The sequence below is a fragment of the Polypterus senegalus genome, chromosome 16, assembly GCF_016835505.1.
Source record: "Polypterus senegalus isolate Bchr_013 chromosome 16, ASM1683550v1, whole genome shotgun sequence".
Classification (NCBI taxonomy): domain Eukaryota; kingdom Metazoa; phylum Chordata; class Cladistia; order Polypteriformes; family Polypteridae; genus Polypterus; species Polypterus senegalus.
Genome location: NC_053169.1, coordinates 57809847 through 57825476, shown reverse-complemented (window position 1 = coordinate 57825476; position 15630 = coordinate 57809847). Strand labels below are relative to the sequence as shown.

The 15630-nt window shown below is 34.4% G+C and overlaps 1 protein-coding gene across 1 annotated transcript in view; it reads right to left on the bottom strand.

The window, feature by feature from the left end:
- usp34 (ubiquitin specific peptidase 34) overlaps positions 1-15630 on the bottom strand; it is a 480412-nt gene that overhangs the window by 122936 nt on the left and 341846 nt on the right. Inside the window, exons 41-47 of the mRNA XM_039738342.1 lie at positions 11598-11781; positions 11346-11509; positions 9738-9803; positions 9516-9662; positions 8928-8984; positions 8765-8842; positions 416-510 (exon numbers count right to left, since the gene is read on the bottom strand). Of these exons, the coding sequence (XP_039594276.1) occupies positions 416-510; positions 8765-8842; positions 8928-8984; positions 9516-9662; positions 9738-9803; positions 11346-11509; positions 11598-11781 (791 nt within the window). The remainder of the gene's footprint in view (positions 1-415; positions 511-8764; positions 8843-8927; positions 8985-9515; positions 9663-9737; positions 9804-11345; positions 11510-11597; positions 11782-15630) is intronic.

Sequence of the window (15630 nt, the reverse complement as noted above, 5' to 3'; positions counted from 1 at the left end):
GCATGAATTACTCTGTTAATCTGACTATTTTTTAATGAGGTACTGTTTCCTCTATCAAACAAAATAAAACTTTAGCTATGGTACAGGTAAAATGTAACTTCATCATGATGTTGTTCATAATGTTAAAGTGGTGTATTAATTTTACCCACCTAGTGAAGATAATGAAATAATTTTAATAATTCACTTTATTTCCTCCAGGCAGTTACTGATATGTCGTTTCAACCAAGCTCACTTTAAAAGTATCAAGGTTTTCAACACTTTAATCAAACTATGTACACTGATACACATTTTTTGCAAAAACAAGTGGGAAATTAATGGGAACAAAAACCAAACCTCAGATTCCCTTCACTGCAGACTTGAAGTTATTACCATTATTGTTAATAATTAAAATGTTCTTTTTTAATTCATAGCTCACCTCTTTTCTGCACGAACTTTCTTTCCACATTGTGAGCAGGTATACATATTATCTCCTTCCAATGTATCTTTGATGGTAACCTCATCTAGAGACTCCTGAAAATCAAAATACTGTAACTGTACAGTGCTGATGCATTTATTTCTAATAAATATTTTCAAAGGACAGGTAATTAAATAAGAACAGCTGTAATGAAAAAAAAAAGATTCATATATACTCAACTTATTTAACTAGAGTAGTTACCATGAAATATCAGTTACTACGAACATATTCCTAGCTACCAAGGAATAAAACACGATACTTGGTGCTTCCAGGCTCACACTCTATATAGATTAAAAGTTTTCAGGGTCTTCCCCTATTTATGGGAAAGCAAGCTTTCTCTGAAACCTCAAGGACATTCATATTTATTCACAAGTGGAATTTGCCCCAGTATAGTGTGAGTGTTACTGACATTTAGTTGAATTCTGGGGGCCGAAGGCACATTCCAGAATCATTTTGGCTACTATAACTAATGTTCTTTTGTCTGCCTTAGGCTTAGTTTGAGGTCTTTGGTTTGTTAGTTTTTTTTGGCACATCATGCACAATGCACTAAATGATAAAGATAACTTTCTTACTTATGTTTTGTTTAGTGAAATCAAGAGGAATTTAGGCTTTAAAATTAAAGATAGGCCCTTTTCATTGATTTAGAGATAAGATTTTTAAAAAGATGGGGAAATTTGGCTTATTACAAATTCTCTATAAATACATAAACAGATAGATAAATATGTACACACACACCCACACAATGGTTTATATATACACCAAACTTACAACTAAAAAGAAATAACATTTTAAAAAGAAAGAGAACTTGACTTTTTTTTTCCTTAGCTAACGAGTGAGGGGACCATCACCCTGTGAACACTGCATAGTGTTCCCCTAGAACTATTAGTTCTATTTTGTTTTTGTTCCTGTAAAGAAATTATCTCAACTAGAACCTGTTCAGTTTCAGAAAGGTTAGACATCTAACACCAAACAGCAGCTATACCAGCTCCAAGCTACTGTAAATAACAGCTATCTCATGAATATCCACCTAGCTGCCAAACTAAGTTACAGACCTGAATTAGGTCCTCATGTAGTTAGTGTCTGTGCTAAAGACTACTAAGGTTTAACTTCCTGTACCTGTCAGATTGGGACATACACTTTAATCCGGGATGCATTTAATTATTACAATCTGCATTGCTTCAACTGTAACGACTTTTTTGTACATTAGTGATCAGGGGTCTCGAAATCTTTGTGTGGATTCAAGTGTTAAAATATGTAAACACCAAAAAACCATAGGGCAACAAAAAATGACATTTTTAAAACTTGCCCTATGCAATTTCTATGCAATTTAACTTTATAAATCACAATCACCTTGTAAATGTGGATATGTAAATGGGCTTCGAACCTCACTAGATTACCATCGTGAAACAACATATGGACTATGCCTATCAACCTCACACGTATGTCATGATTCTGCATCTCTTCCTAGGCCTTCCATATGACAGATCAAGACACTGCTATCTGCTTCTACGTTGAGCTCAGCATAGTATTGAAAGGCAGAGTGAAAGAAAGGTATAAGGCACCAGCGTCAGAGCAGGTACCACCGTCACCTGAAACATGTAATGACTGGATTGCTGTTACAATGAATATTATAGGTCATATGATAAATTACAGATTCAGCCAGTAAACTTACAAACAAGCCAGACATAACATACAACAGCATTGTGTGCAAAATGTCTACCAAAGTTACACTGCTTTAAAATTAATGAATCGTGGGTGACCCAGTCCACTGACACATTTCTCAGTCTCATCCTGATATCACAGATCACTTGTGCATTAATGGAATGTCACTGCTCAACTTTAACAAAAGCAGTGTCTTTCTTGCTTGGTGCCCTTAACACTAGAATTACCAGAGCCTATGAGAAAGCTCGTAAATCCGGCCCACCTTAAATCCATTCTCACTTTCCGTCAGCGTCTTATCCTGTAAATGTGTTGATTAACAGCAAGAAGCCTGGTATCCCATCCCCCCGCCCAACGCTGCAATTCATTTTGCAAAAGAGTTTCTCAGTGTTCAGTGTTTATCTTCGAGTGAAGTGTTGAAGCTTTTAGGGTTAAATAGTACATCATCATTTAGAATACATACATTTCATGTGTGTTCCGTTCCTACAACAATGTATGTAAAACGTAGTTAACACAGAAACGTTTTTCATGTTTTAGTAATAACTGAAAAAATGTAGACGTTAAATGTATAATGTGTGAAGCCTGAAATACAAATATGAAATAAACACTTTCACAAAAGGTACAAGTATAACAAAACAAGTGCACTTTTATTCAAGAATTTAACTGAAGAAAAAAGAAAGCAGGTTATGGTAGGCAGTAGATGCGACAGCTTGCGTGGTGCAATGCTAAGAACTGCTGCCTTCCAATCAAGAGGTCGCGGTTTCGATATCAGCTGCTTCCCAAATTTGCCATTTTCAGTAGTGAGCTGCTCTTATTGTTAATATCATACAATAAAAGCATACATCTGATTTGCATCTGTAAATTTAGTTAAAGTTAGTGTTTTGTTTTCCAGTTTTATTCTCTCACTCACGTTCAAGCTCCCACACATCCCCCGGATCTGATGCTGTTTTCAGATAAAGATGTGGTATAACCAACAAACTTATTTTGTTATACCACCTCATTATTTGAAAACCGTGTCAGATCTTGTGCGCGAACAAGACTGGGACTGGGAAAACTGTGGACGTGGTTGTGAGTGGTGTGTGTGACTGAGAGTAACGGTGGATGTCAATTTGCTTTTATTCAGTTTTATTCTTGAGTGCTCCTGCTCACGCTGAATTAGTATGCACCTTCTGATCCATGATGTCAAAGCCGCGCTGACAAAAAAAAAAAAGAGACTTGGGTATATATGACATTTGGAATAATTCATTTTTTGACCTGTATTGTACATTTCGGAAAATGTTGTTGCACTAATGCAACATTATATTCATTTGCATACCTTCATGCGGTTGTAGTTACTGACCACGTTTAGTTTTTTGTTCCGATCTTGGCCAGTGTTGACATATTGCTGCATAGTGGCATTTCTTTTGAACTCCAGGAGACGCAGAGTACAGAATAGTATAGAGAGTTCAGTTCTGCGCTATATACAATCATCAGATTCAAATGTTAACAGTTCTCACACACTCCCAAGGACCGTCTTTATGACATGTGTATAAGGTGTGAAGCCTGAAGTCCAAATATCAAATAAACACTTTCACAAAACGTACAAGTATAACAAAACAAGTGCGCTTTTATTCAAGAATATAACTGAAGAAAAAAGAAAGCATGTTACGGTAGGCGGTTGATGCAACAGCTTGTGGGGTGCAATGCTAAGAGAACTGCTGACTCCCAATCAAGAGCTTCTGGGTTCGATGCTGGCAGCTTCTCAAGTTTACCGTTTTGAATAGAGAGCTGCTATTATTGTTAATATTATACAACAAAAACATACATTTGATTTGCTTCTGTAACAACCAGTGTAAATTTATAGTGCTTGTCAAAGTTACCGTTTTTTTATTCAATTTTATTCTCTCAGTCGTGTTCACGCTCTTCCCGATCTGACACTGCTGTTTTCAAATAAAGAGCCGCTATAACAAAGGTGAACTCAGACTGGAGAAAACAGAAGCCCTCCCCGCAAGAAACGTCCACTCACATATAAGAACACAGCAGCTGCACCAGGTGTAATGGTGAAAGTCCGGCGTCATCCGGCCAATCACCTGTCCTTCAAAGAAACAGCATGACTTACAGAGCCTGACAACGCTACACCGTCCAGATCTAAACACTAGTGTGGTGTATGTGCCCAAAAAAAGTCTAACTGCATTGTTGTACCATTGCTTGCATACTAAAGTGTCAGCAGGTATTTTTCGTGTAATTTGTGAGCATGCCCTTGACAATCAAACAGAGGAAGCTCTGCAGTATACTTATGATTTCATGCTGAAGGAAGATAAGTAAATAAATCAAGATAAGTAACATTCGATCTGGCTTTTATATAAGTAACATATAAATGTTTCTTACATAAAGACCATCACAAAACATAATCACAAACATAAGTTTGCACGATATGTTGGCGAGCTCTGTAAGCCGTGCTGTTTCTTTGAAGGACAGGTGATTGGTAGGATGATGGTGGACTTAGTCCTGTATCCAAATGATGCCATCTTTCGCCATTACGCCTGGTGCAGCTGTGCTGCTCTTATATGTGAGTGGGCGTTTCTTGCGGGGATGGCTTCTGTTTTCTCCGATCTGAGTTCACCTCTTTTATAGCGTGTCTCTATTTGAAAACAGCATTGTTGATCGGGGCGAGCGTTAACGTGACTGAGAGAATAAAACTGAATAAAAAAAAACGCTAACCTTTACAAGTACCATACATTTACACCATTGTTACAGACTCAAATCAAATGTATGCTTTTATTGTATAATAGTAACAATAAGAACAGCTCACTACTTAAAATGTTTATTTTTTTGAGACATTAAGACTCAAACCCAGAACCTTCTGAACTGGTGTCAGCAGCTCTAACCAGAATACTACCTGAGAAATCAGGACAACAAGCAACACTAACCTGATTTATTTTTCTTTGGTTATAGTCTGGGAAAAAAGCGCATTTGTTCTGTTATACTTGTATCTTTTGTGAAAGTGCTTATTTGATATTTGGACTTCAGGTTTCAAACATTATACACTTCATGTCTACATTTTGTCGTTAGTACTAAAACATGGAAAAAGTCTGTCTTTTACGTATGTGTTCAACATTTTTGTCATCCTACTCTTACACAAATCTTTGTGGACACGGAACACACGTGAAATGCATGTGTTCCAAATAACAATATATTTTTTAGCCTAGGTACCTGACTCACTGATAAACAAGGGTTCATTTGGGAGAGGTTTTTGCAGTTTCTCCAGCGGTGGGGGGGATGGTATAGCAAGCAGCTTGCTGCTTGGGATTATCGACACATTTACAAGACAAAAGACGCTGAATGGAGATGTGAGTGGATTTAAGGTGGGCCGGATTTACAAGTTTTCTCGTAAGCTTTGGCAATTCTAGTGTTAATGCTATGAGTGCTATCAATTGCCCAGATTACATTTGGAAAACCAAATGGCTATTCGGAGCCTAAAACAGCTCATAGGCCAGCCATCATTTAAAAAAAAAAAATCCAACTGATCTCTAAAAGTTTGTTCCTTTTGCATATGGTCATTTGAACAGTTTTCAAGCAGCACCAAACAAGCCATACTGTGCCTGTAGCTGTGCCTTTTCCATGTTCCCAAATTGAAGCAGCTACTGTGTTGGAAAGGTACGATAAAGTTTGTTTTTAAAAAATTTAGTGAAAATTTAAAAAGGAACAAAAAAGTTATTACACACAGGATAAAGGCAAAAAGGAAAGAAAAAATATTCTACAATCTTATCATTCTCATGTTAAACTTCAGTTACTTTCTATACCTAAAGGTTGTGTTAGATCCCAAAGGCAAACTTACATAGGCTTCACTTAGTAAACTTTTTAAATATGGTTTGAAAATGCCCTCCATGCCTTATCAACTGCAAGGCAGATGACAAACTGAACTAGTCTGTAGTCAGAATGACAAGTACAATTAGAGTATTCCATTCTCAAATTTAGCTTGTTGCGTTTATAATAGAACCTTCTCTAGACCAGGGGTGCCCAATGCGTCAATTGCGATCGACCGGTAGATCGGAAAGGTAGTGCAGGTAGATCGCGTTGCATTAAAAAAAAAAATTTTTAAACGTTAGTCGATCATATATCCTCCCTATGGCATTTGCCACTTGATTGACATATAGGGCGGCCAGTCTGAGATCTCTTCTCTTCTAACACACTGCTCATCCCGCACACACGATCAAACTCCGGCTGTGATCAATTTATATCGACTAAAGAAGGGATTTAAAAAAAAAATGTTTTGGAAGTGTATGGGCTTTATGTGAAATTAGAAGAGGATTTTTTTTCTCTCACAAAGTCATAATCGAAGTGCGTTTGTCTGATCTGTCAATCTATCATTACTATTCCAAAGAAGGAATATGTGGATAGGCACTTTCAAACTGTTTATAACTATGAAACTGACTTCCTTCCGAAAAGCGATCTGAGAAAGAGAAAAGAGAGGGAACTAAAATTGCAGGTATTTGGACAGCCGTCATTTTTCACTCGGCTGAATTCAAAAGCTCATTGACTGCATTATTCGGCTCTACTTATTTATCCGAGTCAGCCTTTTCCCACATGAAGATTATTAAATCCAAATATTGTAGTGTACATAAATGTATTGAATTGCTATTGTGCCATAAAGGTAATTCAGTTATGCGAGGTACGGCAACATATATTTTATGTATAAAGTATACTCAGCACATATATCTATATATATATATATCTATATATATATATATATATATATATATCTATATATATATATATATATATATATATATATATATATATATATATAGATATATATATAAATAATAATTTTAATGTAGGTAGATTATTTCAACCTGGTCATTTTAAAAGTATCTTACAAGCCGAAAAAAGTGTGGGCACCCCTGCTCTAGACTATGCTTTGATATATTGGCAAACATTTTAAAATAACAATAAAAATACTTCTTATCAATTTAACATAACCTAACTAACTAACAAATGGCTGTTACAGTGCCAAACCATTAATTAGCCTTGCATTGGATGCTAGGTATGAGCTTTTTGCACAGCTTTTTATATGCAGAGTGAATCACTTCTGTGTTATTACTGTGTGTTAGGTTCTCATCGTAAGAAGTGACAACAGGCGGACAATATAAACTGACAGAAAAACAAAAAAGTATTACCGTGGAAATAAACAGCATTTGCTCTCTTAAAACACAACAAAACTAAAAATAGAGTCTACACATTATATTCATCAATTACAAGCTTTAATATATATGATACTTAAATGCACATTATAATAATGGCTCAGTGATGTGAATCATCCTTTAGCTGGTTTGACTGCAGTTACTTGCTTTGGCAAAGGGTGTCATCATTTACAAGTTTCTCTTAAACGTTGCATACTAATGGGTCAGAGTTGCCGTAATAAGTTCTCCTATCAGGTTTTCTTTTATAAATCCTGACTTTTGCATGAAAACTGCATACACACACATTTTGAGACTTTTTTGTGCATATGCATTTTTTTAACATCTGATCCCAAAACTTCAGACACCACTGCAGATACTAGAATGTATTAAACTTCATGCAAATTGCTATTTACATAATTTTATTTGTCATAACTGGAAGCAAAAGAAAACAACAAAAAACTAACCAAAACTAAAATAAAAAACCAAAAATGCCTAAAAACTGAAATGAGAAAATAAAAATGAAAACAATTTGTTTTTCATCACACTTGTCTTTGTGTATTATACTCATGCTTTAAAAATCAGATTATTAGAATGATGTGCATGCAAAGAAGTAAAATATTACAATGATAGCTTTTATGTTCCCTTTAAGAGAAATTTTACAAATACAGTAGTAAAAAAAGCATTTAAACACAAATCTTAACGAGAAACATCTTTAAACGTAAAAAGTTGAAATTTGCATTTAACCAGAGAGTTATTTGCATGTCTAATCTTCAACCGAAATAGATGGGGGAAAAAACTTGCCAAAAATCTGACCTTTAACACTAGAATCCCTGAAGTCTACGAAAAAAGTCATGCCGGGCCACCTTAAATTTCTTTGCACCTTTCGTTTGCAAATGAGTTGATCAACACAAACAGCAAGCAGCCTACTATCCCAAAGCAGCTGATGTTCTCCCAGCTCAAGTCTATTTATCTGGGTGTGAGATATTTGGAATTGTATGGGGTAAATAATATACTGTTATTTGGAATACATGAATTTCATGTGTGTTCTATGTCTACAACAATCTGGATAAATGTTAGATGACAGGAAATACAAGGCAAGAAACGTTGAACACGTAACTAAAACAAACTTTTTTTTATGTTATAGTAATAAAAGACAAAATGTTGAAGTGTATAATGTGTGAAGGTTTTAGTCCAAATATTAAAATAAACACTATCACAAAAGGTATAACAAAACAAGTGTGCTTTTAATAATAATAATAATAATATAGCATCAGTGGGGGATGGGATAGCAGGCTGCTTGCTGCTTGAGTTGGTTGACACATTTGCAAAACAAAGATGCTGATGAAGAGTTGCAAAGGAATTTATGGTGTTCAGGCATTACAAGTTTTTTTGTAGGCTTCAGGGATTCTTGGGTTGAAGTATGAAAGTAATTTTATACACAGAAATAAAAAAAAATACAAATTTTAAAACAGAATTGCATGATACTTACATAAATATTTTTCATATCAGCAACCTGGCATCTCACAGTGTAAAATTCTTCAGCTGTCTGACTAACATGTTCACAGTCCTAAACATTGAATGCAAAGTTGAATTTATCATAACTTTCTCAAAAGTATACATACATAAAAAATGTTGACAGAAAAATGACTTACCAGTGATACAACATTATTGGTAATAACCCCACCAAATAAATTTTTCACTGTATTTTTCTGGAAAAAAAAAACACAACATATACCAATTAATAGAAACACAATGCAAATGATATTTACAACTATGCCTCTCTTTTCTATAGTGATATTGCGGCAAAATTACATAGGACTCCTGTGAATATTTACAGAATAATATTGAACTGCTTGTATACTTTAGCATTTTGCATCTACCTGGATTTCTCATTATTATAGTAGCTCATCACCAATACACTGTTGATAGGGATCTTGTTTGTATCTGGTGTGGCAGGTTTTCAATTTAAATCCTGTTAGTCTTGATAACCAGAAACATGTTTACTAACTTACAGAGAGAAATTACAACAGATTCTGATAAATAATAATGAATTATACTTAACATACGTATTAAAACTACATTTTAATCAGGGAAATTTAATGCCCACATTATCCACATATAAAATGAAAAATTTATACACGTAAACTTTGATCAAATATATAGTAGTAGAAGGTTACAAAAGATGCATTTATACAGCACCCTTTCCTTAAGCCAGAATTAAAATAAATACACATACTTACCAGCTCAGGTGACATTTCCTCAATTTTGGTAATTAAATCGGTAAAAAATTCTGTCATATCCTTCTGCTCCCCAGTGTTAAGAGGCTGTTTATCCATTGTATAGGTTTTGCAAAATGGCCTGGGATGGTATGCTTTTCGCTCACTTTCCTAAAAAACAAGACCTTTAGGTTAAAATAAGAAATAACCTGCAAGAAATAAGTCTACGTAACTGAAAATATTTACCATAAGATATGTAAACATCTTCTGCAACTCCAAAAGGGTTGTCTTATGCTTGATGTCTTCTGCATACTTAAAAGGAAATATAAAAGGAGTAAAAAAAAAAAATCTGTATGACCAATTATAGTAATGGTTGGCAATTAGAGAAGTATCCCAGGATTTGAAATGCTGCAAAATGATTAATAATATTCATGGCTCTCAACGATTCAGTTATTAATTAGCTACAGGAATTAAGTATAATTTAAAATGCAACTAAGAACTTATCAGGGTAACTTTAACCAATGTGTACAACCTGGTATTCACAACTATTATGTGGGGTTCCTACATTTGTCTGCAATTTTCTAAAATAAGTTTTAAAATTTTTACAAGCAAATTCTGTAAAGGATTTCATTGATTTTCCTTTTCCAGATAATAGAACAAATAAGCCAACTTATTTATTTTTTTTGCTAAAAGTTAAAAAATAAATAGTTTGTACTACTATTTGACAGTGAATGCTTGCTCATGATGTATCTGGAAATGAATGAACTTTTATGATTAATGAACAAATTCATCAACAGTGCACATTATTCAGATGCAATGATTATATTTTATCTCTCAAAAGCATAAACATGTTATTTAATGCTTAAACACTGGGTTCAATATTATTTCCTCATTTTAGAGATATACACTATATGTGTGTGTGTATATATATATATATATATATATATATATATATATATATAAGCAATCAAGATGAGATTTCAAATATGATTATTGCTTCATGATTAACACTTTGAATGTTATGTACAAGTGAAGTCGTATGTCATTGATCCTGTCTAAGTGCAACGTATGATACGTGTTTGTCAGTATAAAAACCACTACAGATGCAGACAGCTTGCTGCCACGTCTCAGTTATGTCATCTGGCGGATAGCCCATAGAATTACTCTTTTTTGACGCAACAGCTTGTGAAAAATAGTGTTATAAAGAGAAAGTTTGCTGTTATGTCATTACAATAAGGGTATAAAGCTGCTGCTGTTTTGAAACAAATAGATTTTATTGCAAGATGAATAATATGATGATAATGACAGTGATATAGATAGTGAAAATCAATTTGATAATGTGGAACGTATAGGTTCTGGCACTGATGCGGATTGCTACCCTGTAGATATTTCTTCATCACAAGGCATCTGACCAGTTAGACAGTTGGGACAGCATTACCTGGACATTCTGCCTCCCACTGTGGGCAAACAATTACCAACTACCAAATGTGTTGTGTGCAGTAAGTTTGGACTGTACAAAGGAACATGCTGTATTTTGAGCACATATGCTTCTAAGCCTGCAATCTGCACGCTCCCAAACTTCAAGTTCTCTCATTCAAATGCAGATGTTTAGTCATGTTGCAGTTTCTTTACATTATTGACAAAATTACTGTTCATAATAAAACCACTGTTTTCTAATACATTTCTTAACAATTTTTAAAGAATTTTGATAGAGTTCATTATTTACAATATATATGCATTAACATATAAATTAACAAATGGTTCAGCTGTCAATGTGTTAAGGAATTTTGAAAAACAGATTTTTTTTTTGTTTTGCCTTTGTAGTTAATTATAAAGAACAAATAGATTTCGTACCTTAGCAGTAAAAACAGCTTGTCTTGCTTCAGGTATCATGTATAATTGCTGGATAGTAGAAGCTAGATAACAGGTGGCTCCTAAATTTGTCAAACCAACAAATCTGCACTCAGCTCTCACATCATCATGAGGCCAATAGTCCCATTTATAAGGTGCATGGGATGCTGAAAAAATATATTGTTAAACTTTTTAAATAATCAGTATTAAACACTGAACATATAAAATAATTTTGTGCTTCATAGCCATTCTTACATTGCATGTGCTGTGACATAACCCAGTTGTGTAAGAGCCTGTAGTTTTCCACAGATCCTTTCACCAATTCTACTAGTAGATCATAAGCTGCTGCTCTTGCAGAGTGAGACTTGCATTTTGGTTGCTGTCTATCTTTAAGGCTTGGTAGCATAAACAACAAGTTGTAAACATCTCTTAAGAATTCCTGAAACAAAAATATATAAACAAATCTTCAAGAAAGACTTTACAATTGCTTACAAATGAATTATTAAATAAAACAATAACTCAAAAATAAATATACACAGTTTCTATTTACATGAAGGGCACCTGAAATTAACCATAAAAGGATAAAAAAAATAATAATGTGTGCCAAAGTGCAACAGGGTCATTTCATGTCGATATCACAACTATCCAACAATTTTCATCATACATTCACCCAACATAGCCTCCAATAGGGCACTGGTCTAATGTGAGGGATGCATCTGATCCATCAGGAGTGTGATTGTGTGATTGTGAGAGGGCAGGATCTCCACTGCTGCTTCAGTGGTGAATATTTGGACAGTCAATTGACTGTTATCACCAGACACCTGGATGACTTTGAGCTTGCCATTCTCTGTAGAGATGTAACAGTGGTATTTTCGAGTACCTGGTACTCTTTTGACCATGGAGAATCGCATTATCTGTTCAGTGCGAAAGAAAAAAATTAAATGCTTGCAAAGTTACTAACAGATTAAAAAAAACAAAAAGAACTAACAAAGCTCTTTTTTCTATAACGGCAAGTTATTCATACGAGAGTTTGTCTAAAGCAAGGGATGCCGAGTAAGGATAATTTTTTCTTTTTATGGAATTAAATCATTTAACACAGTAAAGATGACTTTTCCTTCTTTAGGACCCCCTTTTGTAATGTACACAAAACAGAAACAGCTAGCCAATGCTTGCAATGTAAGATGAAATGCTTAGATCAACATATTGTGCTTACTGATAAGTAAGGGGAAGGGGGAGAGAGAAAATTATTAAAAGTTGAGTGACACAGAGGAACTTTGCTCTTCTGCTTTGCAAAGCATGAATCCATGTACTTATCTGTGACAAACTATTCCTGTCTTCCTCGGGGGTTACTTCCACATCAGCAACATAAAGACAGATCATCCTCATTTGACATGAATAAAAAAATTTTGAATACCTTACTGATTGAACACTCGGTTATTACCATTATTGACACATGGCTCATTCAGCCTGTATTTAGGGTGGAATATAGACATGAAAGATTTGCATAAGAAAAGTAAGGTTTGTGTTTGGAGAAAGAATGGGATAATGTAGTATAAAAGAAAAACATTTTAAGAATTATCTGCACATTCCCACATGCTGTTAGGGTGCTCTGAAAATGAAATCCAAAATGATTTTTTGGATTTAAGAGGTCTGCTGTTCAAACCCTGATAGTTATTTTCCTGTTTATTGCTTGTCCAGAAAGCCTACAGTTATCCGAATAATGAAAAAAAAAATCAAAAGTCTGTGTTGATTAAAAATATGTTTCTGAGGCCTAAGCATAGTTAGGCCAAAAGCTCAAATTTTTATCAATTTCAAGGGACTGCTTTGACCATGTAGGGTCACCTGGATCAAATGTGTTACATTCGTCATATACTTTACCATTAATGTACCAGTGTGTAAAATCTGAGCCTGCTTGGTGGTTTAGTTCTTGATCTATGACTTGTGAAATTTGATGAAAAAATGAGGCCAGATAAAATCAACACCACCCTCCCCTCAGTAAACTGGCTGTATCTTAGAAAGTATTGATCTTAAAAATTACAGGGTGTCTCCTGACTAACATGGGTACAACTGTTAATGTTTTGAGTCAGAAGCAAGGTTATTATAGTTTTACTGTTTTATATTAGGTTTTATTCCTATATTTTTTCTGACCTTAATTGGAAATTCCGTTTAGTTTTCCTTCATCGTGTATTTTTAGTTTTAGTTTAGTTTTTATTTCACAAAGACAATTCTATTTTATTTTTATATCTATTAGTTTCAGTTTTAGTAATTACGGCATGGCGCTCCTACGGAGTTTAGTTTTGTGCCACAATCATACAGAACTGTACACTTAACTGATATGGACAAGAGTTTAATGTTTTTGGAAGCTTACTACACTACATGGTTTAATATCTGGTTCTGTTTTTGTCTGATAAAACAAGCATAATCAAAACTAGAGACTAAATATGAACAATTTTACATAATTTTTTAAAATATTTTTTCATGAAAATCATGGGGGCTTAGGAAGAACAGGGCTGTAAGACTTGAATCAGTGTGCAGAACCCACCTAGCTGTATTGAAGGAAACAAAGAAAAACAAGCATATAGTGTGAAAGTTAGGGGCAGTGACACTTGAATAGCCCAACATAAAGGACAGTAAACCCATAATGAGCAGAGCAAGAGCAGGTAATAGGAGTATAGACAGGCATAAAACAACAGAGACAGCGTCTGAGATTAAGAACAATATATACGACATTATCTAAGCCTGCTTATCCAGAGAAGGATCGCAGGAAAACTGGAGTCTATCCCAGCAGGTTTGGATGTATGGCAGGAAAAATCCCTGGTATGCAATATGCATGATAAGGCTGATGTTAAGAACAAAAAGAATATGCTATTTCAACTATCTATTTTGAGAGAGAGAGAGAAAAAAAAAATTGCAAAAAGGGAGACAAATATTTTAAAATATAATCCTTACTTTCACAATTTCAGATATTTTGAGTTGTGAATATGAAGTAAAAAAAGATAAATTATAAATATAGAATATATGCAAGAACCCATTAGTATGTTTTTCATCACTTAGCAGACTCTCTTCGCCTACCTACATTTGTTTGTATCACTTCACTGTTAAATTATGTTTTTAAAGCAAAAGTGATTGGTCAGCAACAATATGCTGATCTTGTATGATGACCTAGTCAGTCTCTCAATCGGTGCCGTTTTATTTTCAAAAACTGGTAATGGTCTCAACTAGACTTTCTTGTATACTCACTATACTGTATGGGGATGGATATTTGAGGAGTAAACCGCAAGACAATGATTATATTTTTATATTATGTACATTAAGGAATCATCAACAACAAATCAAATCACATTAATAATATATTGAACAATTATTAATAAATCGGACTCTGCAGCTGCATGAAAAAAAAAATTCAGTATATGTTCAGGTAAAGTACCACTTCTAGATGATGGATTTGGCCCAAAAGTTAATACAGATCTACAATTGTGGTGTAACAACCACATGCCGAATTTCATCCATCTATCTAGTTGCGTTTTGGAGTTATTGTGTTTACACACACACAGACACACACACAATTCCAGATTTTGGAAACTGGGAGGTCTATAATGTCAAGATTCATCAAAATATTGAGGTCAAATTTTTTCATGATTATTATACTTTCTCTATACTTCGTATATGAGAAAGTAAAAATGATTTCTCCTGTGCAAAGTGGCAGGTGAATTGCTGTCAACAAAAAGCAGTCACCTGAGAAAAAAACTGAAACGTTACTCACTCTTGATTTTTCTGCCCATATGGTAAACATTTTGTTGACCAGCAGAGTCTGATTTCAGCCATTTGAATTACATCTTGATATACAACAAGTGCAGAGAAAGGCGGCACATAAATCACATTCTATTTCACACACTTTTTGCACCCGCATTCAGCTTGCTCTGTCACCGCAAATGCTGTGTTAACACCTGCCCTACATCACCAGCCGCCGTTCACTGGATGAATAAGTGTGGGCGGCTTGTGGTGGATGACTTTCTGTTTTGGAGTTAAAACTTACAAGGGTTAAAGGCTAACAGCAAGAATATTCATTCAAAAATGAAAACTAAAAGTATTTTAGTAAATTGTTATTTTATTTCAGTTAGTCTTTCCAGCTACTTTAATAGTTTTGTTTAGTTTTAGTTTTTCATTTCGGTTTTGTTAATTATTTAATTTCAGTTTATGAAATTTTTTTTTAATAATAGTTTCAGTTTTGATTTTAGTTTTCGTTAACTATAATAACCTTAGTCCGAAGTGTGCGGGCCTTTGGTTG